At 39.5% G+C, this 23,616-nt stretch overlaps 1 protein-coding gene across 1 annotated transcript in view; it reads left to right on the forward strand.

Moving 5' to 3' along the window:
- Positions 1-23,616, forward strand: part of SCN11A (sodium voltage-gated channel alpha subunit 11) — an 83,821-nt gene that overhangs the window by 41,913 nt on the left and 18,292 nt on the right. The window contains exons 15-22 of the mRNA XM_040965457.1: positions 1,356-1,769; positions 8,560-8,588; positions 14,221-14,317; positions 14,972-15,086; positions 15,898-16,052; positions 18,468-18,641; positions 22,820-22,921; positions 23,322-23,591. Coding sequence (XP_040821391.1) covers positions 1,356-1,769; positions 8,560-8,588; positions 14,221-14,317; positions 14,972-15,086; positions 15,898-16,052; positions 18,468-18,641; positions 22,820-22,921; positions 23,322-23,591 — 1,356 coding nt within the window. The remainder of the gene's footprint in view (positions 1-1,355; positions 1,770-8,559; positions 8,589-14,220; positions 14,318-14,971; positions 15,087-15,897; positions 16,053-18,467; positions 18,642-22,819; positions 22,922-23,321; positions 23,592-23,616) is intronic.

The raw sequence follows: 23,616 nt of genomic DNA on the forward strand, positions 1-23,616 counted from the left end.
GAGCACAGAATCTTCAGAATCAAGGATGGGTTTATGGGTGCAATTCTAAGGAACTATCTACATATGGTAGCTTGCTCCCACAAACCTAGTAATGACATACACCATGAATGATCCAGAAGTTTATAAGAGTAAAATAAGAATACTGCCAATTGAGTATGGAAAATGAGCAGTGAGGAAGAATCTGGTGAAGATACTGTAATTGAGGAAAACACCCAACAGGCAAGAGTGACTTGGCCAAATGGAAGAGATACTGAATGAGACATAGGAATTGGAATGGCCATGGGGAAACGGAAAAGCAGGTCGGATCCATTTACACCAACAAACCGCTTCTCCCCAAAGCTGTTTTCTTTTTTTTTTTTTTTTAAACTGGTGAAAGTTAACAACAAAAGAATTCCAGGAGATAAAGATGATATATAAATATAAGCAAAGAAAAATCAAACGACACAACACACACACACACAAACCAAGTAATAAGCAAGCTATATGGATGATCTGAATTTAAAGTGAAATATCAACATAAATCCTAATTTTTGAGATATTAGATGTCAATAAATGAATCTTTCTGTCTTTTAGAATTCGTGACTTACACTTGTTTTTCTTCACATAAAGTGAACAAGCTCCACATATTTCACAATACAGGTTTAGGAGTGCTGTGATACACTGATTTGTGAACCAAAGAGACTATGCTGAGCGGTTTGGATTCTGAAAACACTTGTAAATCAAAGATAGCAGTGGATAACCATGATTTGTGATTTAGCTACATGAAGCAAGATCAGATGGCTACAAAATAATTGGAGCGAATCTGTTACATAAATATTAAAATTAATTTAAAAAATACAGTGAAAAGTGCTTTTGTGGAAGAGTTGCAGAGTTGGTCTAAATTCCGCTGAGCCTCAATGCCTCGCTGAAGTGAAAGCAGTAAAGAGACTGCCCTGAATAGACCAGCTCTCATCATGTGCAAACAGGACAGCATTGCACCATTGTCACACCCATGCAGGCGGTTGCAGAACATATTCAAGGTCTTGATGCAACCAAGGAATACACACTACTGATGTTGTCATGCAGGCATCCCATTCTACACAACGCTTGCCAAGTGTATACATACATGTTGCTTATATTTATATAAACTGCTTGGATGTTTGCTACTTCACTTTATATTTTGTCTTATCTAGTGGCCATAGTTCCTTCCTCAATCCTTTAATTTTCATTTTATAGTTAGAGCATTCTCATGGGACTGAATGGTATACAATTCTCATTGGACTCTGTTTCGAAATTTGTGGGAAAAAATTTGTCCTGAAAGCCCAATGTATCTGTTGCTAAACAATTAACTTCCTTGTTACCCACCCCTCCCCTAGGTCCTCAACCTCTTCATCGCCTTATTGCTCAACTCCTTCAGCAGTGAGGAGAGACATGGAAGCCTCGATGGAGAGACCAGGAAAACCAAAGTCCAGTTAGCCCTGGATCGGTTCAGCAAGATTTTTGCGTATGTCATTTACGCTGTTCAGAATTTCTGTGACAAGCGATGCAGGAGGCAAAATTTACCAAAGCTAAAGGAAGGGGAAGGAGGCCCTGCCACAGAGAGCAAAGACATCATTCCCCTGGTCTCAGGGAAGAAAGTGGGCCCAGAGACCCAGGAGACACGTGGTGCACCCTTCTCTGGACCAAGGACCCTGAGCATTGGGCACGATGGGACTTGGTTGGCCCCACTCGCAGAAGAAGAAGATGCTGCGTCTCTTGGTGAAGATAATCCACAGGCTATTCCACAGCAGGTCTGAAGGTTTCTTGACTTAGGGGCTATACAAAGCTAGAGTTACCATAGGGCAGGGGTTGCCTTCTTGGCCCAGGACAGTAGGGATGACAAGAAGAATACACAACATGGTCACTGCCCTTAAGTAGCTCTTTGATTTCTCTTGGCTGCATTTCCATGATAGCTGCTGACCGTGAGCATTGTTTCATGTTTTTAACCATCTGAATTTCTTTCTTTCAAAAGCACCTGTTCATGTCCTGTGCCCATCTCTTAACTGAATTGTTTTTTCCATTGTTGAGTTTCTTGAGCTCTTTAAAGATCCTGGATATTAATCATGTCTAAATTGCATAGTTTAAGAATATCTTCTCCCATGCTGTTGGCTGCTTCTTCACTTCGTTGATGGTTTCCTTTGCTTTGGGCTTGATGTAATCCTATTTGTCTACATTTGCTTTTATTGTCTGTGCTTATGGAATCTAAGACAATGGGCCTTTGCCCTTGATAATATTGTGCATAGTTTCCCCAATATTTTCCTCTGATAATTTCATGGTATCAGGAACTAACTAGACTTAGAGTCTTGATTCATTTTAACTTTTTCTTTTCTCTAAGGTCTTGTTTAATAATTCCTTCTTCTTTTTAAAAATCTTTATTTTTTATGATACAATTCCATATGATCAGGGCTCTCCTTTCCTCTCCCCCTAGCTCTACTCACCTGCCACCGATTTCCTCTATATTATTAAAATAGTAAATTATTTCAACAACAGTCACAAGTACCTCTTTTTTCTATTAAGTGAATCATGACGTTTAGGTATAGACAGTGGTATAAAGTCAGATATTCCACTTTCAAGATATATTTAACAGTTCTGTTAGGAGTCCATCTTATATTCAAGAGTAGAGATTCATACAGCTATGTATCTTCATTCATGGTATACTTGCCTCCACTAAACAGTTCCTCTGCATGATATACGTACATAGATATTTACCTGTGTATTTATTGGTCATGTATTTTGCATGAATGATGTCTTATATCAGAGAGAAGATATATTATTTGTCATTTTGGACAAATGCTGAGAATAATGGCTTCTACTTGGGAGCATTTTATTGCAAATGGTACAATTTCATTCTTTTTCATGGTTGGGTAAGACTCCATGGAGTAGATGTACCACAGTTTCTTCATCCACTCCTTTTTTTTTTACAGGCATCTGCTTTAACCTCCTGACCATTAGGCCTGGGTGTAATAGGAACCTATTTTGGATGGAACCTGTAGGATGCCAAGTCAATACTGTTTTCCCTGTGGGAGTAGAGCAATGCATTTGCCAGAAATGAGTTCGCTGCTGGCTTAGAACATGTGCAGCCTGCTATTGTCCCTCCAGCCCCACAGTATTGTTTCTCAATATACAACATGGGGCCTGATGTGGCTCTGGTGAGGGTCTGGGCCATGACATCTACCCTGTTCCTGCACCTGATTCCTTGGGCTCTGCCATTCTGCTTCTTTTTATGGCCCATCTAAACCAGTCAACAGGACCCACAGTTCTGTGTCTGGGTTCATCTCTGGAATTCCCAGTGAACTCTCCTTCCCACCTGGCCACTGGTGTAGCTCCAAATCACCACCAGGGTATCTGATCATTGAAGCATCACTCTGCTGTCTGCTGCTTGCCCATGTCCATGGGTCTCCAGGTATCCCTCTGCTGTCAGCCTGTCCTTCCTGTCTCCTGGGATCACACCCTCTCTGCTTCACCTTGGCTAAAGCTTCTCCATGTGTTTTAATCTGTCCTTACCTTATGGCAGCATCTTTGCTCCCCCTTGTTTCAGACCTCTGTACATGTAGATCTGATTATCTCAGGACCATTTGTTGAAGGGGCTTTTTGTTTTCAGGCAGTGATTTTAGCTTATTCGTTGACGTTTAATTGGTTGCAGAAGCATGAATTAAGCCCTGGAATTTCTATTCTGTTCCACCAGTCTATATGTCTATTTTTTCTGCCAGCACCAGACTGTTTTGATTATAACAGCCCTGCAGTATGTCATGAAATCTGTTATGATAGCTCTCACAGTTTTTCTTCATCTTTAGCTATTTGAGGTCTTTTGTGACTCAAAATGTATTTTAAAAGCATTTTTCTGTCTCTGAAAATAATGTCATACATATTTTGATTGGGGCCATATTGATTCTGTAAAATTGTTCGGGTAGTATGGACATTTAGATGATGTTAATTCTTCCAATCTGTGAATAAGGAGGATTATTTATTTTGTGTCTTTTATTTCTTTTCTTGATAGCTCATAATTTTCAATGTAGAGATCGTTCACATCTTGGGTTACATTTACTCCCAACATTTAAAAAAATTTGTTGCAGCTACTAATGATACTGATCTTTCAAGGCCTCTATCATCTACGGATTACAAATAAAACAAATACTGTTGTTTTTTGTGTGCTGATTTCATAACATACACGTTTGTCAAGCTGTCTTATGAGTTTTAATAATCATTTAGTAGAGACTTTTGCTTCCCGTCTGTTTAAGACCATGTTATCTTTCAGACATGGATAATTTGACGTGTTCCTTTCCAGTTTGTATCCTTTAGTGTTGTGTTCTTGTTTAATAGCTCTGGCTAAACCTTCCTGAGCTACAACGAATAATAATGGCGAAGGTGACTGGCTCTAAGCTTAGAAAGAACGCGTCCAGGTTTTCCCATCCAATACGACACTGACTTTGTGTTTATCATATATTGCCTTGATTATGTTGAGGAATGTTCTGTCTATGCTCAGTTTGTTTAAGGTTTTTCAAACATAAAACAATGTTTTCATTTCTTAAATGCTTTTTTATACATCCATTGAGATAATCATGTTTTTTATTCAGCAATTTGTTAATATGATATACTATGCTTATTAGTAAATCCCAAAGCACCCTGTATGCCTGGGACACGACCTGGTCTGAGTGGATGATCTTTTAAAAATGTTGGATTTGAACATTTTTGCATCCGTGTTCATCAGGGATATTGGTCTGTAGTTCTCTTTCTTTGTTGTGTCTTCTGGTTTGGGGATTAAGGTGGAGATGGTCCTAGAACAGGTGTTTGGGAGTATTCCTTCCTTTTGAACTGTTTTGAATAGTTTAAGAACTGGAATTAAATTTGATAGAGTTCAGCATTGAATCCAGCCAGTCCTGGGCTTGTTGTTGTTGTTGAAAGGAGATTTATTGTTGATTCAATCTCCACGTTGCCTATTGGTCTATTAAGATTTTTCTATGTCTTATAGACATATGTCTATGTATCCAGAAATCTATCCATTTCTTCTAGAATCTTCAGTTTGTTGGCATACGGCTATTTGTAGTAATTCCTGATGATTTGCTTTATTTCAGTGGCATCAAATGTAACCAACGAGGGTCTTCCTCTTCAGTATTTTAGGATAGTTGGGCCAATGATTTGTCTAATTTATTTATTCATTCATTTTTAAACCAACTCTTCATTTTCCTGATTATTTGTACTTTTAAAATTCATATTTTTAAGTGCATTTTCAAATTTTATTATTTCTTTACTAATTTTGAACTTGACTTGTTCTTTTTCTATAGCCTTTAAAAGATTTATTTATTTTTATTTAAAGGCAATAAAAGGAAGAGAAGGAAAGAAAGAAGAAAACTCTCCTATTTGCTTGTTCACTCCCCAAATGGTTGCAATTTTCAGAGCTGAGCCTGTGCAAAGCTGAGAGCCAGGAGCTGCTTCTGGGTGTGTGCAGGGTCTCAAGCCTTTGGGCCATCTCCTTTTGCTTTCCAAAGCGATAAGCAGGGATCTAGATAGGAAATTTCTTATGCTGTTAATTTTGAACTTAAGTCTATCATGATCAAAAAAGATACATGGCATGATTTAATTTTTTAAAATTTGTTGAAACTTTTTTATGGGTTAGAATATGGAGTTTTCTAAATGGTCCATGCACTAATGAGAAGAATTTGTTTTCTTTGGCTGTTGATGGAATTTTCTGTACATGTCAATTCCACTTGGTCCAGGCGAGTGATCTTTCTAATGTGTTGTTGATTAACCAGGATTCTGTTCAGAATTTTTGTATCAACTACATTCATCAAGGATATCAGTCTATGGTTTTCTTTCTTTACTGTTCCTTTTTAAGTTACTGGAATTATGATCATAGGAATTTGATTTCCTTTCAGTTATTTTGAAAAGTTTGAGAAGAATTATAATTAGTCCTTCTTGAAAAGTTTGGCAGAATTTAGCAGAAAAGCCAGCAGGTCCTGGGCTTTTGTTGTTGTTTAAAGATTTATTTATGTTTTTTGGAAGGGCAGATTTACAGAGAAAAGAGATATTCCATCCATGGTTCACTCCCCAAGCAGCCACAGTGGCCAGAGCTGAGCCAATCTGAAGCCAGAAGCCAGGAACTACTTTCAGGTCTCCTTCGTGGGTACAGGGCCTGAAGGCTCTGGGCCATCTTCCATTGTTTTCTCATGCCATACGCAGGCAGCTGGATGGGAAGTAGAGCAGCCTGGGCAGGAATTGGTGCCCATATGGAACCATGGCATGTGCAAGGTGGGATTTAGCTGCTGGGTCATCATGCCAGGCATGCTTTTATTATTATTGTTGTAAGATCTTTACTACTGATTTAGTCATTGTCTTAATTGTTGGTCTATTTAGGTTTTTTGTCGATATGCCTCAGTTTAGGTAGATTGTATGTGTCCAGAAAACCATCATTTTTTTCTGTTTTCCAATTTGTTGGCACGTGGTTGTTTGTAGTAATACCTGATGATCCTTTTTCTTATCTGGGTTGTCTCATTGTTACATCTCCATTCTTATCTCTGATTTTATTGGTTTGAATCTTCTTCCTCTTTTTTGGTTAGTTTGACCAATGAGAGTCAATTTTTAAAAATTTTTATTTAAACAAACTCTTTGATTAACTGATACTATGTATCCTCTTTCACATAAATTGTGTTTGTTTCTGCTCCTTTGGGTATGGTTTGTTGTTATTCTGTATCCTTGAGATGCATTGATAGGTCATTTGTTTGATGCATTTTTCAATTTCTAAATATAGGCATTGCTATGAACTTCTCCCTTTACATTGCTTTTGCTATATTCATAGTTTGGTATATAACGCTGCATATTCATTTGTTTCTGTGACATTTTTGTTTATCTTTTGGTATCTTCTATGCTCATTCAGGAGCATGTTGTTCAGTCTGTACATGCTTACATAATTGCTAGAGTTCAATTAGCTATTTCCAATTTCCTTCCATTGTGGTTAGAAAAGATACATGGTATGATTTCAATATTTTTTTCCGCTTACTGAAGCTTGCTTTATGATGTAGAATATGGTCTATTCTAGAATAGTTTCCAAGAATTGATGAAAAGCATTTGTGTTCTACATCTATGGGATGAAATGTTCTGTAGGTATCATTTAGGTCCATTTGGTCCATAGTATAGACTAGCTCTTATTTCTTATTGGTTTTCTATCTAATCAATTGTTGAAAATGGAGTGTGAAATCTCTTATTATTATTGCATTGAAGTCTATGTCTCCCTTTAGATCCATTCATGATTTTTTTTAAAGCCAGATGCCCTAGCGTTGAGTGCATATACATTTTCCATAGTTATTTCTTGTTGTTGAATTTATCTTTTATTCACTGTGTGATATCTTTCTTTACATCTTTAAGCAGTCTCTATTTTGTCAGTTATAAGAAAGGCTCTGGCTACTCAGTACTTCTTTGCATTGGCATGAAATATATTACTTTCATCCTTTCACTTTTCAGTTTGTGTGTATCTTTGTTGGTTAAATGTGTTTCTGGTAGGCATTAAACACATGGGGTCTTGATTTTTGATCCATTCAGCCAGGCTATATCTTTTGAAGAGGGAATTTTGACCATTTGTATTCAGGATCATTATTGAAAGGTAATAACTTGGTCCTACCATTTTGCTACAAACATTTTCATTGTTTTCTTTGGATTTTCTTTTTTACTTTTACTGATTTTTTTCAACCTCTCATTCTTTATGGCGATTATCTTTCTCCATTTTCATGTGTAGCACATCCCTAAGCATTACTCATAAAGCTGAATGGATACTGACAAATTCTTTAAATCTGTTTGTTTTGAAAGGTCTTTATTTTGCCTTAACTTATAAATGGGATATTTGTAGGATACAGTACTTGGGTTCCCTATTTCTTCTCCTAGGTCCTGGCATATGTTGTCCTGTGTCTCCTAACCTATAGGGCTTATGGTGAGAAATCATATTAGTCTAATCATGGATTCTCTAAAGGTAAGCTGGCATATTTCTTATGCACATTTTAGAATTTTTTCCTTATCTTTTCCTGTTGAGAGTTTGACTGTAATGTGTCATGGTGAAGGTCATTTCTGATTATGCCTATTAGAAATGCTATGTGCTTGCTGTACTGGGATGTCCCCTTCCTTCTCCACATCAGGGAATGTTCTCTGGTTACTTTGCTGAATAGTCTTCTAATGTATTCTCTCCTTTCACACGGTCAGGAATTCCCAAGATATGTATACTTGTTTGCTTTATAGTGTCCCATAAATCTTGAACACTATTTTGAGTTTTTAACTTTTTCAACTTTCTTTTTATTAGACTGGGATGTTCTTGTTTTTTCTTCCCCAAGCCTATTGTTGAGGCTTTTCGTTTTCTACTTGACATATTGAATTCTTCATTTCTAATTATTTTCACTTGATTTCTCTTTTCTTAAGATTTGGTTAATATTTTTATTGGAAAACCACAGGGAAAGATATTTCATTTGCTGCTTCACTCCCCAGGTGACCTTAACAACCATAGCTGAGCTGATCCAAAGCCAAGAGCCAGAAGCTTCTTTTGGTTCTCCCACATGGGTGCAGGATCCCAAGGCCTTAGGCTATCTTCTACAGCTTTCCAAGGCAAGAACAGGAAGCTGGATGGGAAATAGAGCAGCTGGGACATGAACCAGTACCCACATAGGCTCCTGGTGTAGGCAAGGCAAGGATTTTAGCTACCAGGCTATTGTGTCACGCCTTGATTTCTCTTTAAAAGCTCAATCTCAGGCCTGGTGCAGTAGCCTAGCAGCTTAAGTCCTCGCCTTACATGCAGAGGGATACCATATAGGCACCAGTTCTAATCCTGGATGCCCTGCTTCCCAACCAGCTCCCTGCTTATGGCCTGAGAAAGCAGTAAAGGACAGCCCAAAGCCTTGGACCCTGCACTCACATGGGAGACCTGGAAGAAACTTTGGGCTACTGGCTTCGGATCAGCTCAGGTCTGGCCATTACAGCCACTTGAGGAGTGAATCAGCGGACAGAAGATTTTTCTCTCTGGCTCTCCTCTTTTATGTATATCTGACTTTACAATAAAACAATAAATCTTTGTTTTTAAAAAAGCTCAGTGTCTTTGAGGAATTTTTGATCCATATCGTGTGCATTTATTTTATTATTTTATGATGCAGTTCCATAGGCTCTGTTGTGTGTATTTCTTTATCTCAGTAATTTCTCTGTATTTTTTAGGAATCCTGTGATAATTTTTTGTACTTATTTTTAGATATTTCTTCAGTCTCTTCATCTTCACATTTTAATATTGGAGTAATTATGCTCCCTTTTTCGGAGTCATAATGTCTTCCTTGTTTTTTATTTCTTGTGTTTCTGTATTTATTTTTAATCATCTATGTAAGCATTTGTTGGCTTTCTCTTGCGGTGGTTGTTATCGTTAATCTATGCCTCTTTAGTCTGGTGAAGTGACTGCTCCTTCAGGTATGTTCATGTTAAGGCCGGGGCCCTCAGACCAGTGCTCAAGTATACCCTGAGAACACAGAGCGATACCCAGTTGGGCGTGGTATGAGCTCTTCATTTGTCAGGATTAGCCCACCGTGAAGAGCTGCTTTGACACATCATGATCACGCAAAGCTCCTCTCATGCTAGGGCCCACTCTTGGTGTTGCAACCCACAGAGTGTGGGTTAAGACAAGTAGGTGATGACATGTGTCCATCACTGAGTAGTTCCACTGTCCTAAAAGCCCTTATGCACCTCTTGTTTATCTCTCCCATATCCAACCACTGACAACCTCTGTTCTTTTTACTCTCTTTATAATATGAAGCTTTTTCATGTTGATTTCTTTCACTTAGTGTTATGTGTTTAAGCTTCCTCTGTGTCTTGTCTTGACTGAATGGCTCGCTTCTTTCTATCACAAGTTCTATTTTGTTGTCTAGATGTATTACAGTTTATCTGTCTACCTCCTTGAGAACATTGTGATTGATCTGAAGCTTTTCAAACATGAATGAAGCATCTGTGCCCATCCACATGTAAGCCTGTGTAGGCTGAAGTTTTGGCTCCTGACCAAGTGCCCCTGTTACAGTTCTAACTTTTTTCCTACCTAAAATTTCTGCTGATGGATTTTTGTTGCAGTAAACTGTGGTTCTCCATATTTGCTTGTCTCGCTAAGTGAGAGGGAATATTCTGCCCTATGACCTAATTTTTCTTATTTGCCTAGGAAAATTTGTTGCTTTTTCAGTTCACTCTTGTTTTTACTTGTTGTTAAAATTGTGTGATGACCTCCAGGCTTTATGTGTGCTGGAACAGGGGCCAAAGTCTCTGTGAAAAGTTTTCATATGACACATAAATTCTCTTTACTTGCAATGGAGCTGTTTCTATTTTCCACTCATTTCTGAGTTTATTTGGTAGTTTGTGGACTGCTGACATATGCACTCCACTGAAGCTTTCTAATTTGTTGACATATAGTAACTCACATTATTTTCTTTGTAAAGGGGATAGTGGCATCTCTCCTTTTACTCTAGATTTTAGTAGCGTGGATCTTCCCTCTTTTATCATGATCGTTCTAACATTTAAAAAATTTCCTTAGTATTGTTAACCGATTTTCAGTTTCATCATTTTCCTATTATTGTTGTATTCTTTCTTTCTTCATTTCTGCTCAAGCATTAATCCTCACTATTTGATTTTAAGCTTCTTTTCCTTTTTCCATGCCTGGAGATGTTAGATGATTTATTTTAGACCCTTTTATTTCTTGTTAATGCTGTTGTAGTTGTTGTAGATGCTTGTGACCATTAATTTCCTTCTGACTATTGTTTAGCTGCACCATTTTGAAAATGGAATATTGAGGTATCAACTATAATTCTCATTACATTGCCAGGTTTTGCCTTACATATGTTGAGGCTCTTCTGTACATGTTTTCAAATATTCCATCTCCCCAATGCCTTTTTATGAAGTGTCCCTCTTTATCTTCAATACACTTTTATTCTGAATCTTAGTTTACCTGCTATTAATATGATCACTGCAGGTTTCGTATGATCGCTGTGTGAGTGTAGTTTTTCCATCCTTTAGCTTTCCATTTACTTGTATTTTAAAATCTAAATTGTGTCTCCATGTATAGTCTGATTATACCTGGCTTTGTTTTCTTACCCAGTCTGATGGTTTCTGGTTTCTGACTGGATGGTTTAATTCATTCATACTTAAAACTATTATTGCTATAATTTATTTCTAACATTATATGGCTTTTTATGTACTATGTACTTTCCTTTTCATGTCTCCCTTATTGCTTTATTTGCACTAAGTGAATATTTTATAGTATAACATTTCCACATCTTTAATTGTTAAAAACATGCCTTAATTTTTATTGCTTGCTTTAGAACTTTCCATATACATCTAAGATATTAGAATCTGTCTCATCTTGCACCCAACTCAGTTCCAGTGAGATACGAAACACGACTCAAAGCTCTATTTTCTTTTTTCTCATTTTGAAACATTTTCATTTTATGCATTATATCTATGCATGTTGAAACTCAAACACCACATTTTATCACAATTCTTTTATGTAAGCATATGTCTACTAAAAGCTAACAATTAGATGTAGTCATAGAGTGCACTGACCTTTGTTACCCATTTTAGTTTCTGTTCCTGCGAGTTTGAGTTAATTCCAGGTGTATTTTTTTACTCTAATGCAATGTTGTTGCTACCCACTCCTTTGTGCTGTTATTATGAAATGTATTTTCGTATGCTGCTGCCCAACAATACCATTTTGTACATATTATTTAATGGTCAATTTTTGGTATCAGCTAAAGAAAAGAAGTAAACATTTTACCTTTTGTAGTTACATAATTCCTTTGCTCTTTTCAAGATGTTTCACTTTTTAGTAAACAGATAACATTAAGTTTCTTATGTACACCATGTTGTTTTGAAGGTCATATGCATCGGGGAATGGTTAAAACTAATTCGCGAGTCTGACTGCACCCACATTTTGTTTTGTTGTAGGGAGAACACACATTATTCACTCATTTTACATTTTTTTAGGTTCCCACTAGACTGTCACTGGCTAAAATCAGCTTGTTGTATCATATGCCCTTGAAGTTTATTCATGTATCCTTTCACCACTGTTTTCTCACTCCAGCCACCCCAACCTCTGGTAACTACCATTCTGTTTCCCACTTTGGTAGGAGTAGCTGCTAATGGTTACATGTGCATAAGACACGTGGAGCTTGTCTCTTCATGTCTGATTAGTTGTATTTAATATATTATCCTCAGATTCATCCACGTTGTTGCAAATGACAAATTTATTCTTCGTATGCCTAAAGAGTACTCAATTGTGTACAGACACCACACATTCTTCATGCAAATATTATTTGATAGACACTTAGATTGGGTCCACATTTTGGCTATTTTGAGTACCCTTGTGGTACCACGTAAAGGTCTCTTCAACTTACTGGTTTCAATTGCTTTAGACATAAGTCGAGCAATGGTGTTACTGAACCATATAGAAGTTCTATTTTTAATTTTTTGAGAAACCTTCATGTAATTTTCCATAATAGCTGCACTGATTTGTATTTCCATCAGCAGTGTATGAAAGTCTTTTCTCTACATTCTCAACCGCACATGTTATCTTTGCTCTTCTTATAACATTCATTTTCATTAGAGTGAGGTGACATTTCATTGTGGTTTGTATCAACATATCCCTGGTTATCAGTAATATTTGATAGATATATTTTTCATATACCTACTGGTCAATTGTTCATGTTCTTTTTCATTTTTTAATATTTTAAAATAAATTATTTATTTTTCATAATAGAGTTCCTTAGGCTCAGGGATTTCCCCTTCCACCCTCCTCCACCTTCTTTCCCACACTGGTTCCATCCATATTGTAACACTAGTCCAATCCTTCAAAATCAGTCACAGATCTGTCATTCTGCTATTTAAGTGTATCCTGACACTGTAGATATGGAGCATGGTATAAAGTCCAGCATTCTATTGTTAAGATATATTTAACAGATTCACTGGGAGTCCATCTTTTATTCAGAAGTAGAGATGTGTACTGCAATGAATTGCTACCTCATGATATACTTGCCTACATTATATAGATCCTATAGATAAACATATGTGTATGTATATATATATATATATATATATATATATTTACCCATATATCCAGGGATCTTGTATTTTACATGAAGGTTGCCTTATATCAGAGACAGCATATAATATTTTTGCATTTGAGACAGGCATATTCAAGAGCTTGAGTGCATATGTGGGTGTTGCAGCAACAGGGAAATTCTAAGTTCAGCCTGAGTGATTTTTTCTTCATTATTTATTGTGAAATGGGGAAGCTAGCTTTGTTTGCCTGGGAATATTGATTTCATAAATCTTCCAACTGCTGGTTCACTCCCCAGATGGTTGCAAGACACAGAGCTGGGCTGAAACTTTGAGCTGGGAACTTCTTCCAGGGGCCATTTGAATATTTGTAGCATCACTCATGGGCCACACAGCTTGATCAGCTTAAAAATCAGTCTGCCATGGCTTTATTTATAGACTCTGAGCCCTGCTTGCAGTTGCCTTTGCTGAGCCAGACACAATGATTTCATGGGTAAACATAGGAGCCATGCGCAGTGTCTCGCCCACCTTGGACAGAGAGCAGGATGAAACTCTCAGCAAAGATCTGACCTTGTACTTCCTTTTTAGATACCCTGCAGATCCTCAGACCAAACTTGTATGTAGAAATGCATTTTCATATTTTCCCTTATTTTTCATTTCTTCTTTTACTAAAGAAACAGCCTCTGTATATTGAAGGATAACAAATTATTTTCTAAATTTGTATTCTAACATTTCCACTTATTTCTTTTGACATGACTTATTATATAGCTATGAATTTTGTTTTACTGTATTACAGTATTGCTTGCCAATTATTAAATTGTATTATTAAATTTATTATTATTTAACCATTACATCAGAAATTCACATCCTAAGCTATTTTAAATGTACCATATAAGTTTCACTAATATGGTAGTGTTGCAACAGAACTACATTGCTTTAAGTCTGTAACTCTACAATATTTCAACCCTAACTATGGTTCCTCTATTTGTCTAGCATGGTTCATGTTGAGTATTTCCAGAAGCAGTTTTGAAAACAAGAAAAAGTCATTTCACAGACTATTTTTTGTGATGAATAGAAAAACAAATAGAATTCATACCTAGTTCATCACAAGTGAAATGTCCAAAAGGAATACTAGTTCTTCTCTCGGCTTTCTTTTTTTCAGGAGACCACGAAGCCCACCAGCCCTGGAATTCAGAGTGTGGAAATCGATGTATTCTCTGAAGATAACTACTCAATTTCACGGAATATCCAAAAGGTGACTTTTCTAGGACCTTGTGGGAAGGACCATGTTGCCCATCCACAGCCATTGTGAAAAACTTCCAGAGCTGAACTTAGAGCAAAGTCTAGGGCAATGTCTCACACACCTTTCCACTATTACACTTGGGTAAGGACAATTTATGGGGGGAGGAGGCTTCCCTGAGAAGGTTAAGGATCTTAATAGCATTCTTGGCCTCTACTCACTAGTTGCCAGTGGCATCCCTTGGTGAGGTCATCAGATATGATGTCCAGAAAGAAAAGAAAATCAACAGAACCACTGACTGGAACCTAGCATTCCCACAGTCCAGAGAAGTGAACAATGCGCCTCGGTCATCCTTAGTACCTGACTTCCCTGCCTGGAGCCAGGAGGCCTATCAAGATTTTGCTTTGTACAAAGGGAAATGTTAAGGGGCTGGGCCTCATACACATTACAGTTGCTCCAGTAATCAGTCAGTCAGTTCTTTCTTGAAGTCAGGGCCATCAGAGGACTCAGAGAAGCACAGCACTTGCCAGGTGTTTCCCTGACATTCTTCACACTTAGAAGCCTTTGACCAGTTGGAGTCATCCCTTGCAAGTCAGAAAAGGAAGACCTGGTTGCATCGTGGTGAGGTAAAGTCTCACAACTCCCTCTTTGCTCTGCTCTGACTTGCAGAAGCCTGACACTAACAGTGTCCTCTCTGAATGTAGTACCATTGATCCCCAGGACACCTTTAGGTGGTTAACTGAAATGACTCCCGCAAAGCAGCCAGAGAGATGCTTGCCCAAAGGTAAGTACCAGTATTCCTGAACACAATACACAGAATCATTGCATGAGATTCTTGTTCTTCTTTGAAGCTCTGTCATTTGGGTAGATGTCTTCTTTATCTTTTTACCACAGCAAAGAGAGGGCATCTATAAAGTTAGTATACAGGTAAAAGAAGTTTGAGTAACTTTTGTTTTTATGTGGGCTTCACTCATACAACCCAACAAGCAGGAGAGATGCTCTATGAAGCTCGTTGGGTCAGCATGGCTGTGAAGTTTCCCATAATTCATCATCCATCATCAGAATATACTATTGAGGTAAGATGAACAAATAAATAAATAACATAAGTTGCTCCATAATAGTCACGGAGCATTAGTGGCATAGACTAGTAGCCATGTGCCTTATCACTGAGCTGATCTCAACTGTCTCTGTCTGCGGAATTTGGTTCACTTTCTTCATGCAAGTGGCATTGGGTGAGATCAGTGATCTAATCCGGGATCAACTGGTAAGCATGGCTCTGCCTGGCCTGTCTATAACTGACTCTCAAAACCAATGAGTTGGCCCGACTATGCCTTTTCCCCCTCTTGAGTTAGTACCAGGCATCAAGTGGAATGTCTTTTGAAGGCCTAGGTTTGAAACTGAACGGTGTCACTTCCAGTTCACTTGAGTGTCCAGTCAACTGGTTTAGCCCATGTTCAAAGGGTTGGGAGGGTCACGACTCCTTTAACAGGGAAACTGCAGGCCTCGTGAGCAAGGGTGTGAATACAGGAAGGGTGGGGACTTAAGGCAATTTACTACAGAACACTAATGGTGGTGCTACTACTGATTTCTTTCAGGCCTGTGTTCCTACTTTCCATGTTGTAGGGTGGACAAGAGAAAGTCTGCCTGGGTCCTTTGGTGGAACCTGCGGAAAACCTGCTATCAAATAGTGAAACACAGCTGGTTTGAGAGCTTTATTATCTTTGTGATTCTGCTGAGCAGTGGGGCACTGGTAAATTATCATGGTCTTGTGGGAATGCTGCGTATTAGGGAATCTGGGGAAGCTACATGCTCTGATTTGGCTCTTCCTGGAGCTGTGAATGCAGATAGACCAGAAAGCAGCAGAATCTGCATCATGGCTTACTCAGGGAGCTGATTTTTATACAACTATGCACATCATCTTAGGTCTCATGTGTTTCCATAAAAGCGAGTGCAAGCTAAGCAGAACAGGACTGAACACACATGCAGAGGTGGCCAACAGTGCAGCCCAGATCATTTCATTGTGCACATTTGTAGAGAAAGGAAATAAGAAGCATCTGATCTACCACCACCATATGTGGTCTACAGTCCAGCAGCGTCATCATTGCTGGACAGCTTGTCACAAATGCAGAGTTGTGAGCCCACCACAAACCAACCAGACGAAAATCTACATTACATCAAGTTCCCTTGGTGATTAGGAGCTCGTTGGAGTTTGAGAAGCTCTGTTATCAGCAGCTGTGTTCATCACAGGGGTGTCCTAAGCCAGGAAACACCTGTCACCATGTAGGAGTCCCTGAAGTTCATGGACTATGGTCAACCTTCTCAGTCCACTGAGCTGACCCGCACTCTCTGGACCCACCTGTCTCTATCCTGTCTGTCCTCAAGACCAGAACACATGAGTCCCCTGACCTCCAGGAGCATGGAGTAGAGAAGGTAGAGGAGCCATTATAAACCAGGGCCACAGTGATGTGATCAGAGCATATAGCATGGAACATGTAGCATGGGCACCTACCTGTTTTTCTGGAATAGAACAAACTCCGACAAAAAAAAAAAGGGGGGCAATAAAGCTGAGGCTGTTGTTTTAAGACATATTTTCCTTTTTATTGGAAAGGTAGATTTACAGAGAGGAGAGACAGAGAAAGATCATCCACCTCCTGGTTCATTCCCCAAATGGCTGCAATAACTGGAACTGAGCTGATCCCAAATCGGGAGCCAGGAGTTTCTTTTGAGTCTTCCATGCAGGTGCAGGGTCACAAAGTTTTTGGCCATCTTGTACTGTTTTTCCAGCTCAATAAACAGGGTGCTGCACTGGAAGTACAGCAGCTGAGACACAACCAGGGGCCATGTGGAATGCTGACACTTGCAGGCAGATGATTCGCCAGTTGAGCCATCACACTGGCACCTGAAGCTGATATCGTAAGGCTGAGAAGGAATAAGGAAGCGGGAGGAGATGCAGTCTCCAGTGAGGGCCAAGATTGTTTCTTAGAGACATTCTGTTGTCCCAAGCACCCAACACCAGGGCTGATTTCCTTCCCGTCTTCAAGTTTGTCTTAATAGCTCAAGTAGATTTAGTATCAGGCCCCTCTTCTCTCCTTTCTTCCAATCCCAATAATTACAGAAAGGCCACACCACACAGTCTACACCTGAGTTGTAAAGAGCCTCCAGAATCATGCTCATCTTCTACCTGAGTAAACATTTGCACACAGCAGCCAAAAGAATCTCAGAAGACTGGGATATCTAATTTTTACAATCACATTGAATGAACATTTAATATTTGAGGCAGCTCACATGAGGTCCCAAACTTCCCAAATTCTGCATAGAAGCCTCAGTGGCAAACGAGCATGGCTCTTTATGGTGAGAGACATGGCCTGGGGTATGTGACCTCAAGGCTGCAGGAAGTGCAGATAACACTGAAACGGCCTCTGGAGATGGCCTGTGCTACCAAGTGGTTCTGGAAACGTCACCAAGACACACTTGACAAGAGTCGAAAGGATTAGGACATCTAGGGGCCCGGCGCGGTGGCCTAATGGCTAAAGTTCTTGCCCTGAATGTGCCAGGATCCCATATGGATGCCGGTTCTAATCCCGGCAGCTCCACATCCCATCCAGCTCCCTGCTTGTAGCCTGGAAAAACAGTCAAGGACGGCCCAAAGCCTTGGGACCCTGCACCTGCGTGGGAGACCTGGAAGAAGTTCCTGGCTCCTGGTTTCAAATTGGTTCAGCATCGGCCGTCGCAGTCACTTGGGGAGTGAACTATCAGATGGAGGATCTTCCTCTCTGTCTCTCCTCCTCTCTGTATATCTGACTTGCAATAAAAATAAATAAAAATCTTTTAAAAATAAAAAAAGGATTAGGACATCTAGGAAATGTGGTGGGAAGATGATTGTATGTATGGAGGGCCAGTAATGAGGGGCTGGAGAGCCTTAGAGACCCACAGGTGTATGAATGGTATTTTTCTTCCTCTGTTTTCATTGGTTCAAGGAATGATTTCCACTAAAAAAAAAGCCCAGTCATAACGTCTTTGGAGTAAAACTGTATTTCCAAGAAAGATGCTAGCTTTTAGTTACATAAGGAAAAAAAAAATGCATCAACTGGGAGTTTTTTGGTTTTTTTTTTTTTTTTTTTTTACAAATATTCAGTCTGGCCTATGGCTTTCTTTATCATTTCAGGTATTTGAAGATGTTCATCTTAAGGAACGGCCCAACATTCAAAAGTTACTCAATTGTACAGACAATATCTTCACGTTTATTTTTATCCTGGAGATGGGTCTAAAATGGGTGTCCTTTGGATTCAGAAAGTATTTCACCAGTGTCTGGTGCTGGCTCGATTTCATCATTGTAATCGTAAGTTCACCATGTCTGTGTGCCCAGCAGGCTGAAGCTGGGGTGGGGTGGGGTGGGGTGGGGAGCAGAAAAGGGGATTGGCATGGCTACCTCACAGAGGGTTCACAGGAAATGCAATTAAAAGTTTACCCTTGTGCAAAAATAAATAAATAAAAATTGAAATTAAATAAAGCAAGCGAAACCTATACATAATAAGGGGTCTTCAAAAAAAAAAGTTCATGGAAATGAATGTTTTGAAACAACTCTATATGGATTTCAAAACTTTTTTCACTAAAGATAAACTTAGTTTTAAATTCCATTTTCCAATATATATATAAACTTTGGGCATTTTCTTGCCTGTAAGCTTCACACAGACACCTCTCCAAAGTATCGCTTTATTGTCATCGTGTCTTCACAGTACCTGCAAATGGCTGTCACTTGTCCATCAGGAGGCCAGCCTTTCCCAACTCCAGCCCTCCCCACTGCTCAGCACACACACATACTGTGCTTCACACACGAACCATTCCAATCTCGTCCATGGTGATGTTGACCCACTTCTCTCCACAACCATGACAAACATGGCAAGCACACTTGGAATAATTCCAAGTATTTTTCACTTCCCCATCCCCTTCTCACTTTTCATGCCTTTTCAAGACTTCTCAAAACTAGTCATCACCAACAGATTGGGCTGATCTCAATCTTGAGTTTTCACTAGTACAAAAGGATTTTTCACATATAGTCTTTCATTTAATCTGCACAATGATGTTCCAGCTTACAGTGCATTGTACAACTGCCGTGTGACAGATGAGGAAACCAGAAACTCAGCATCAGCAATTTATTTCTGCTCGTGGAACCTAAGTGATGAAACTGGGATTCCCACCTCCATCCATGAATTGCCAAAATTGATAATAATTCTTGTGAGGCACATTTGTCAGTTGATTACAACAGCGGTTCTATCATGAATTCCATATGTGTATTCTCTTATAATTATCATAGTAACTCTTTGGGGTAAGTACTATGATTTTTCCTATATTCAGAGGAAGAATAATAGTACCTATCCCAAAATGTGAGACAGTAGTAGATAAAAAAACACATTTAAGATTGCTGTACTTAGAAAGGGTAAATGTGAGATTCAAACCCATTAAGTCTCGCTCCAGAGTGCTCAAGTTTACACATACACTGTTTCTACTATGAGCTAATACTTTGTCCCTGCTGTTTGAGGTAGTGGATGAGATAAATGGCAAGAGCACAAGCCATGTGGTCAGCAAAACCCACTTGAAATTCACATCATTGGAGGAAAACAGATGGGTCATTGGTTCCGGCATTGTAGAAAGGCCTCAGTGCTGAAGGAGCTCCAACTCAAGGATGTGAACAAGAACAACTACTTGTCATCCTTATCAATGTCCACAGTGCTAAGAATTCCACACCAGTTAGAATCTAAAACACGTGGGAGCATCTTCATTAAAGGATCCTGTGCATACTGGATACAGCCATCGGCATAGGACACTGAGTCCTGAAGTTAGCTTGCCTGCTGTCTTTCTGAGTTACGAGCATTTTTCCTTTTTTGGCATTAACTTTCTCATAGGTAAAAATGAGGATGTGCACTATAAACTGGCCAGATAAACTAAATACAAAATAGGAAACATAGATGTAGCAATAACCCTTCCCAACATCGAAACAGTGATTCAAACTCATGCTGTCCAACAAAGGGCAACAGGCCCAGACAGGTCTAGGGGCGAGATTTAGTAATCTTCAAAAGAGCAGTTAACTTCAAGAAAAGAGGAAAATCTTATAAAGCAATTAATGAAGCAAGTATAATCCTGATAACAAAATGAATAGAACAAGAAAATAAAGCAATCTTTCTAAGCAGATTTATTCCATTTTTGTTTGAAAGACAGAGTTACAGAGAGCGGGAGAGAGAGATCTTGAATTCCATCAAAAAACACAGGTTAGCAGAGAAAACACATTAAAAAGAGATTTTTCTCTTCATTTACCAGATTGTCAAAAAATTTAAAGTTAGATGGTGCCTAACATTGAGAATGAGATAGGAAAGCAATTTCCAATCACTGGTAATATTTTAATTACTACAACCATTATGAAGAAAGTCTTGCATTATTGTAAAATTACAAATAAGCCAATCGTTTCTCGGCCTTATGGCTAGATCAAGTGTAAAATTACAAATAAGTCCAACTTACAATCCATTAATATAACTTTCTCTTACATATCCAAGGGAAATTTTCATATGTATACCCTGGAAAAGCACACATTTGTGCAGTTAACTGCTGTTCATAGTAACAAAACATTGAAATATCCCAGATATTCAACAAGGGAAAATGGATCTGTAAAACACGACAAGTCGTATGTTCTAATATTACCAACACTTAAAGGAGCAAACTACAGAAATATAAGCTGAAATGCATAAAAACTACAGCAATATAAATTTCAAAACCAGTGTACAGTAAAAAAGTAGCATAAGATTTCCCACATGATGAATGCCATAGGATGGAGAAGAAAGGAGATGTTTTTGTGTGAGGGCCTCGTCTGTGCCACCAAAGTTGGTGGAAGTGAGCCAGGGAGAGCTTTCAGGGGGAAAGCTTGGTGACTTCCTTCTTGGAATACCTTTTCCCCACCGTGAGGATGGTGATGGTATTGCAGAGTAGCCTCTCCATGCTCTTCCCCTTTCTGCCGGCAGGAACAAGGTAGCCGTACATGTGCAAAAATTGTTCAATTAATTCTCCAGATGAGCAAAGCTATCACAAGCAAAAATCCTGTTTTTAAAAACCACTATGAATAAAAACATCTTGGGTTGCATGTACCTTTTGGAATCTCTCAGTTCTGTCCACCGTAACTCATTTAACGTATCTTGGTTGATGGATGTGTTACTGCTGCATTGAGGCTGGCAGGATGACTAGGCAGTATCTCTAGGTTAGAATGAACTCTGGCATCAGCTGAGTCGTCAATATGCTGACTCACTTCCTGTGCAGATAGGCAGCTTTCAAGGTGAACCTGCGAGGACCCACTGTTCGCTGTCCGGCAGCGATGGACTCAGTGCACAGAGCCGATAACAATACACACAAGGACTACTGACTGATGGTCATTAGCTGAAGTTTATTAACAACATCAGACTTTTAAAGACTGGGGGGTCACATAGACACAAGCATTAGGGAGTCTCCTTTCCTTGCTCTGCCTGGAGCGGGGAAGCACCTCTCTTTGTTTTTTCTATACAATTGTTCTCATACAAATGATATCCAATCAATTGTTGTCATACAAATGATAGCTAACCTATTATTCCCAGGCAAATGATATCCACTCAATTATTGTCATTCAAATGATATCCAATTAATTGTCCTCCTATAACCCATAATAGTAAGAGTGGTTGAGGCGCTACAGAGAGTCATCTCCAAACTGGAGTTCATCGTTCTGGGAGGTTTTAACTTCAAGTACTTTCCAGTTTTTCAGTCCATAGTCCTGTCCTCCCAGGGAGAAAAAAAATACTTTTTTAAATTCCTCTCTCCCCCACAAAGGATCTATTTGAGTAAAGGGAAAAAATCAGTGAACAGGCAACTTAGTTTTCTTCCTGATTTTTCTTCTGCTATCATTCCAAGCTTACAGACAAGTTTCCAGGAATGGGGGAACAAGCTGCTCCCGGTGGCTCAGGTGCCATCCGGCTGCTAAATTGCTTTCCTGCTCTATTTTTTGTTTTTTTCTAAATGGTTTGAGATTCAGTCACAACAATCATACCACTTGCCTGCGAAACACCTCAGTTTGTCTTTCCTAGCCAGGGCACTGTCTCACAAAGTCCCGGTACAATGACCAATACTAGGAAATTCCGCATTGACTCAATATGGAACCCCCGTGTGTCTGCTTCCCACCACCATAGCAACGCAGGAGGCAGTTCAAGAGCCCATGCTATCCATCAGCCAAGGGTGATTTCTTGACACTCTGAATTTCTCTGATTTTCTTTGACTTTCATCAAAAACAACAATAGTGGAAATGCATGACTTTTGCTTTTGTGAATGGTAGCTTTGCCAGAAAGTCGGAAACATGGCGGCTCCCTCCACCCTCGCCCTTCAGCAAGGTCTCACTGTTCCTGCGGATACAATGCTTCTGTCTCCCAGCAAGGGAGCTCAGAGCCCTTCTTCACTGGCTTCCCTGGGGCCCACCGCGGGCACAACACCTGTAGCTTCTCCTTCCGCCAGGTGTCTGTGATCAGTCTAATCAACGTGAAGAGCTTGAAGTCCTTCCGGACTCTGCGAGCGCTGAGGCCTCTGCGGGCACTGTCACAATTTGAAGGAATGAAGGTACGTTCTCCAATGGGATGGGAGTTCAGCCAACAGAGGAAGGTGACTGCCCTGTGGCTGAACTGTCCTTCAGACAACAAGACTTCCCTTTTATTTGTACCTCTGCATCTCGAGGCATAGACTTTGAGAGGCAGAGACACTACCACCAAAGAATCTGCATGACAACTCAAGTGAGCTCTGCCTTCCCTTGGGAATCCCAGGGCAAGTGTCTCTTAAAACACCATCTTCAATCATGCTTCTTGAGTTGACTTTGCAGCCATATGAGCAGGGAAGGTCATGCATAAGGGGTAGGTGATACAGAGAGGAAAGCTGGAGCTCAAGCCGACCCATCTTGGAGAGATCATAAGCTGCATATGCTCTAGCCAGCTGGTACGTTTTTCTTCCTTTTCGTTTCCCTCAGGTGGTGGTCAACGCTCTCATCGGCGCCATACCTGCCATTCTGAATGTCTTGCTTGTCTGCCTCATTGTCTGGCTCATATTTTGTATACTCGGAGTAACCTTTTTTTCGGGGAAATTTGGCAAATGCGTTAATGAGACAGATCCAAATACACCTATCAATCATACCATCATTACAAACAGAAGCCAATGTGAGACTGGCAATTTGTCCTGGGTCACCCCAGAAATCAACTTTGACAACGTGGGGACAGCTTATTTGGCTCTGCTGCAGGTGGTAAGTACTGTATGTATGACTGCAC

This window comes from Ochotona curzoniae, unplaced genomic scaffold (genome assembly GCF_017591425.1).
Source record: "Ochotona curzoniae isolate NIBS_2020 unplaced genomic scaffold, NIBS_Ocur_1.0 contig_1302, whole genome shotgun sequence".
Taxonomy (NCBI): Eukaryota; Metazoa; Chordata; class Mammalia; order Lagomorpha; family Ochotonidae; genus Ochotona; species Ochotona curzoniae.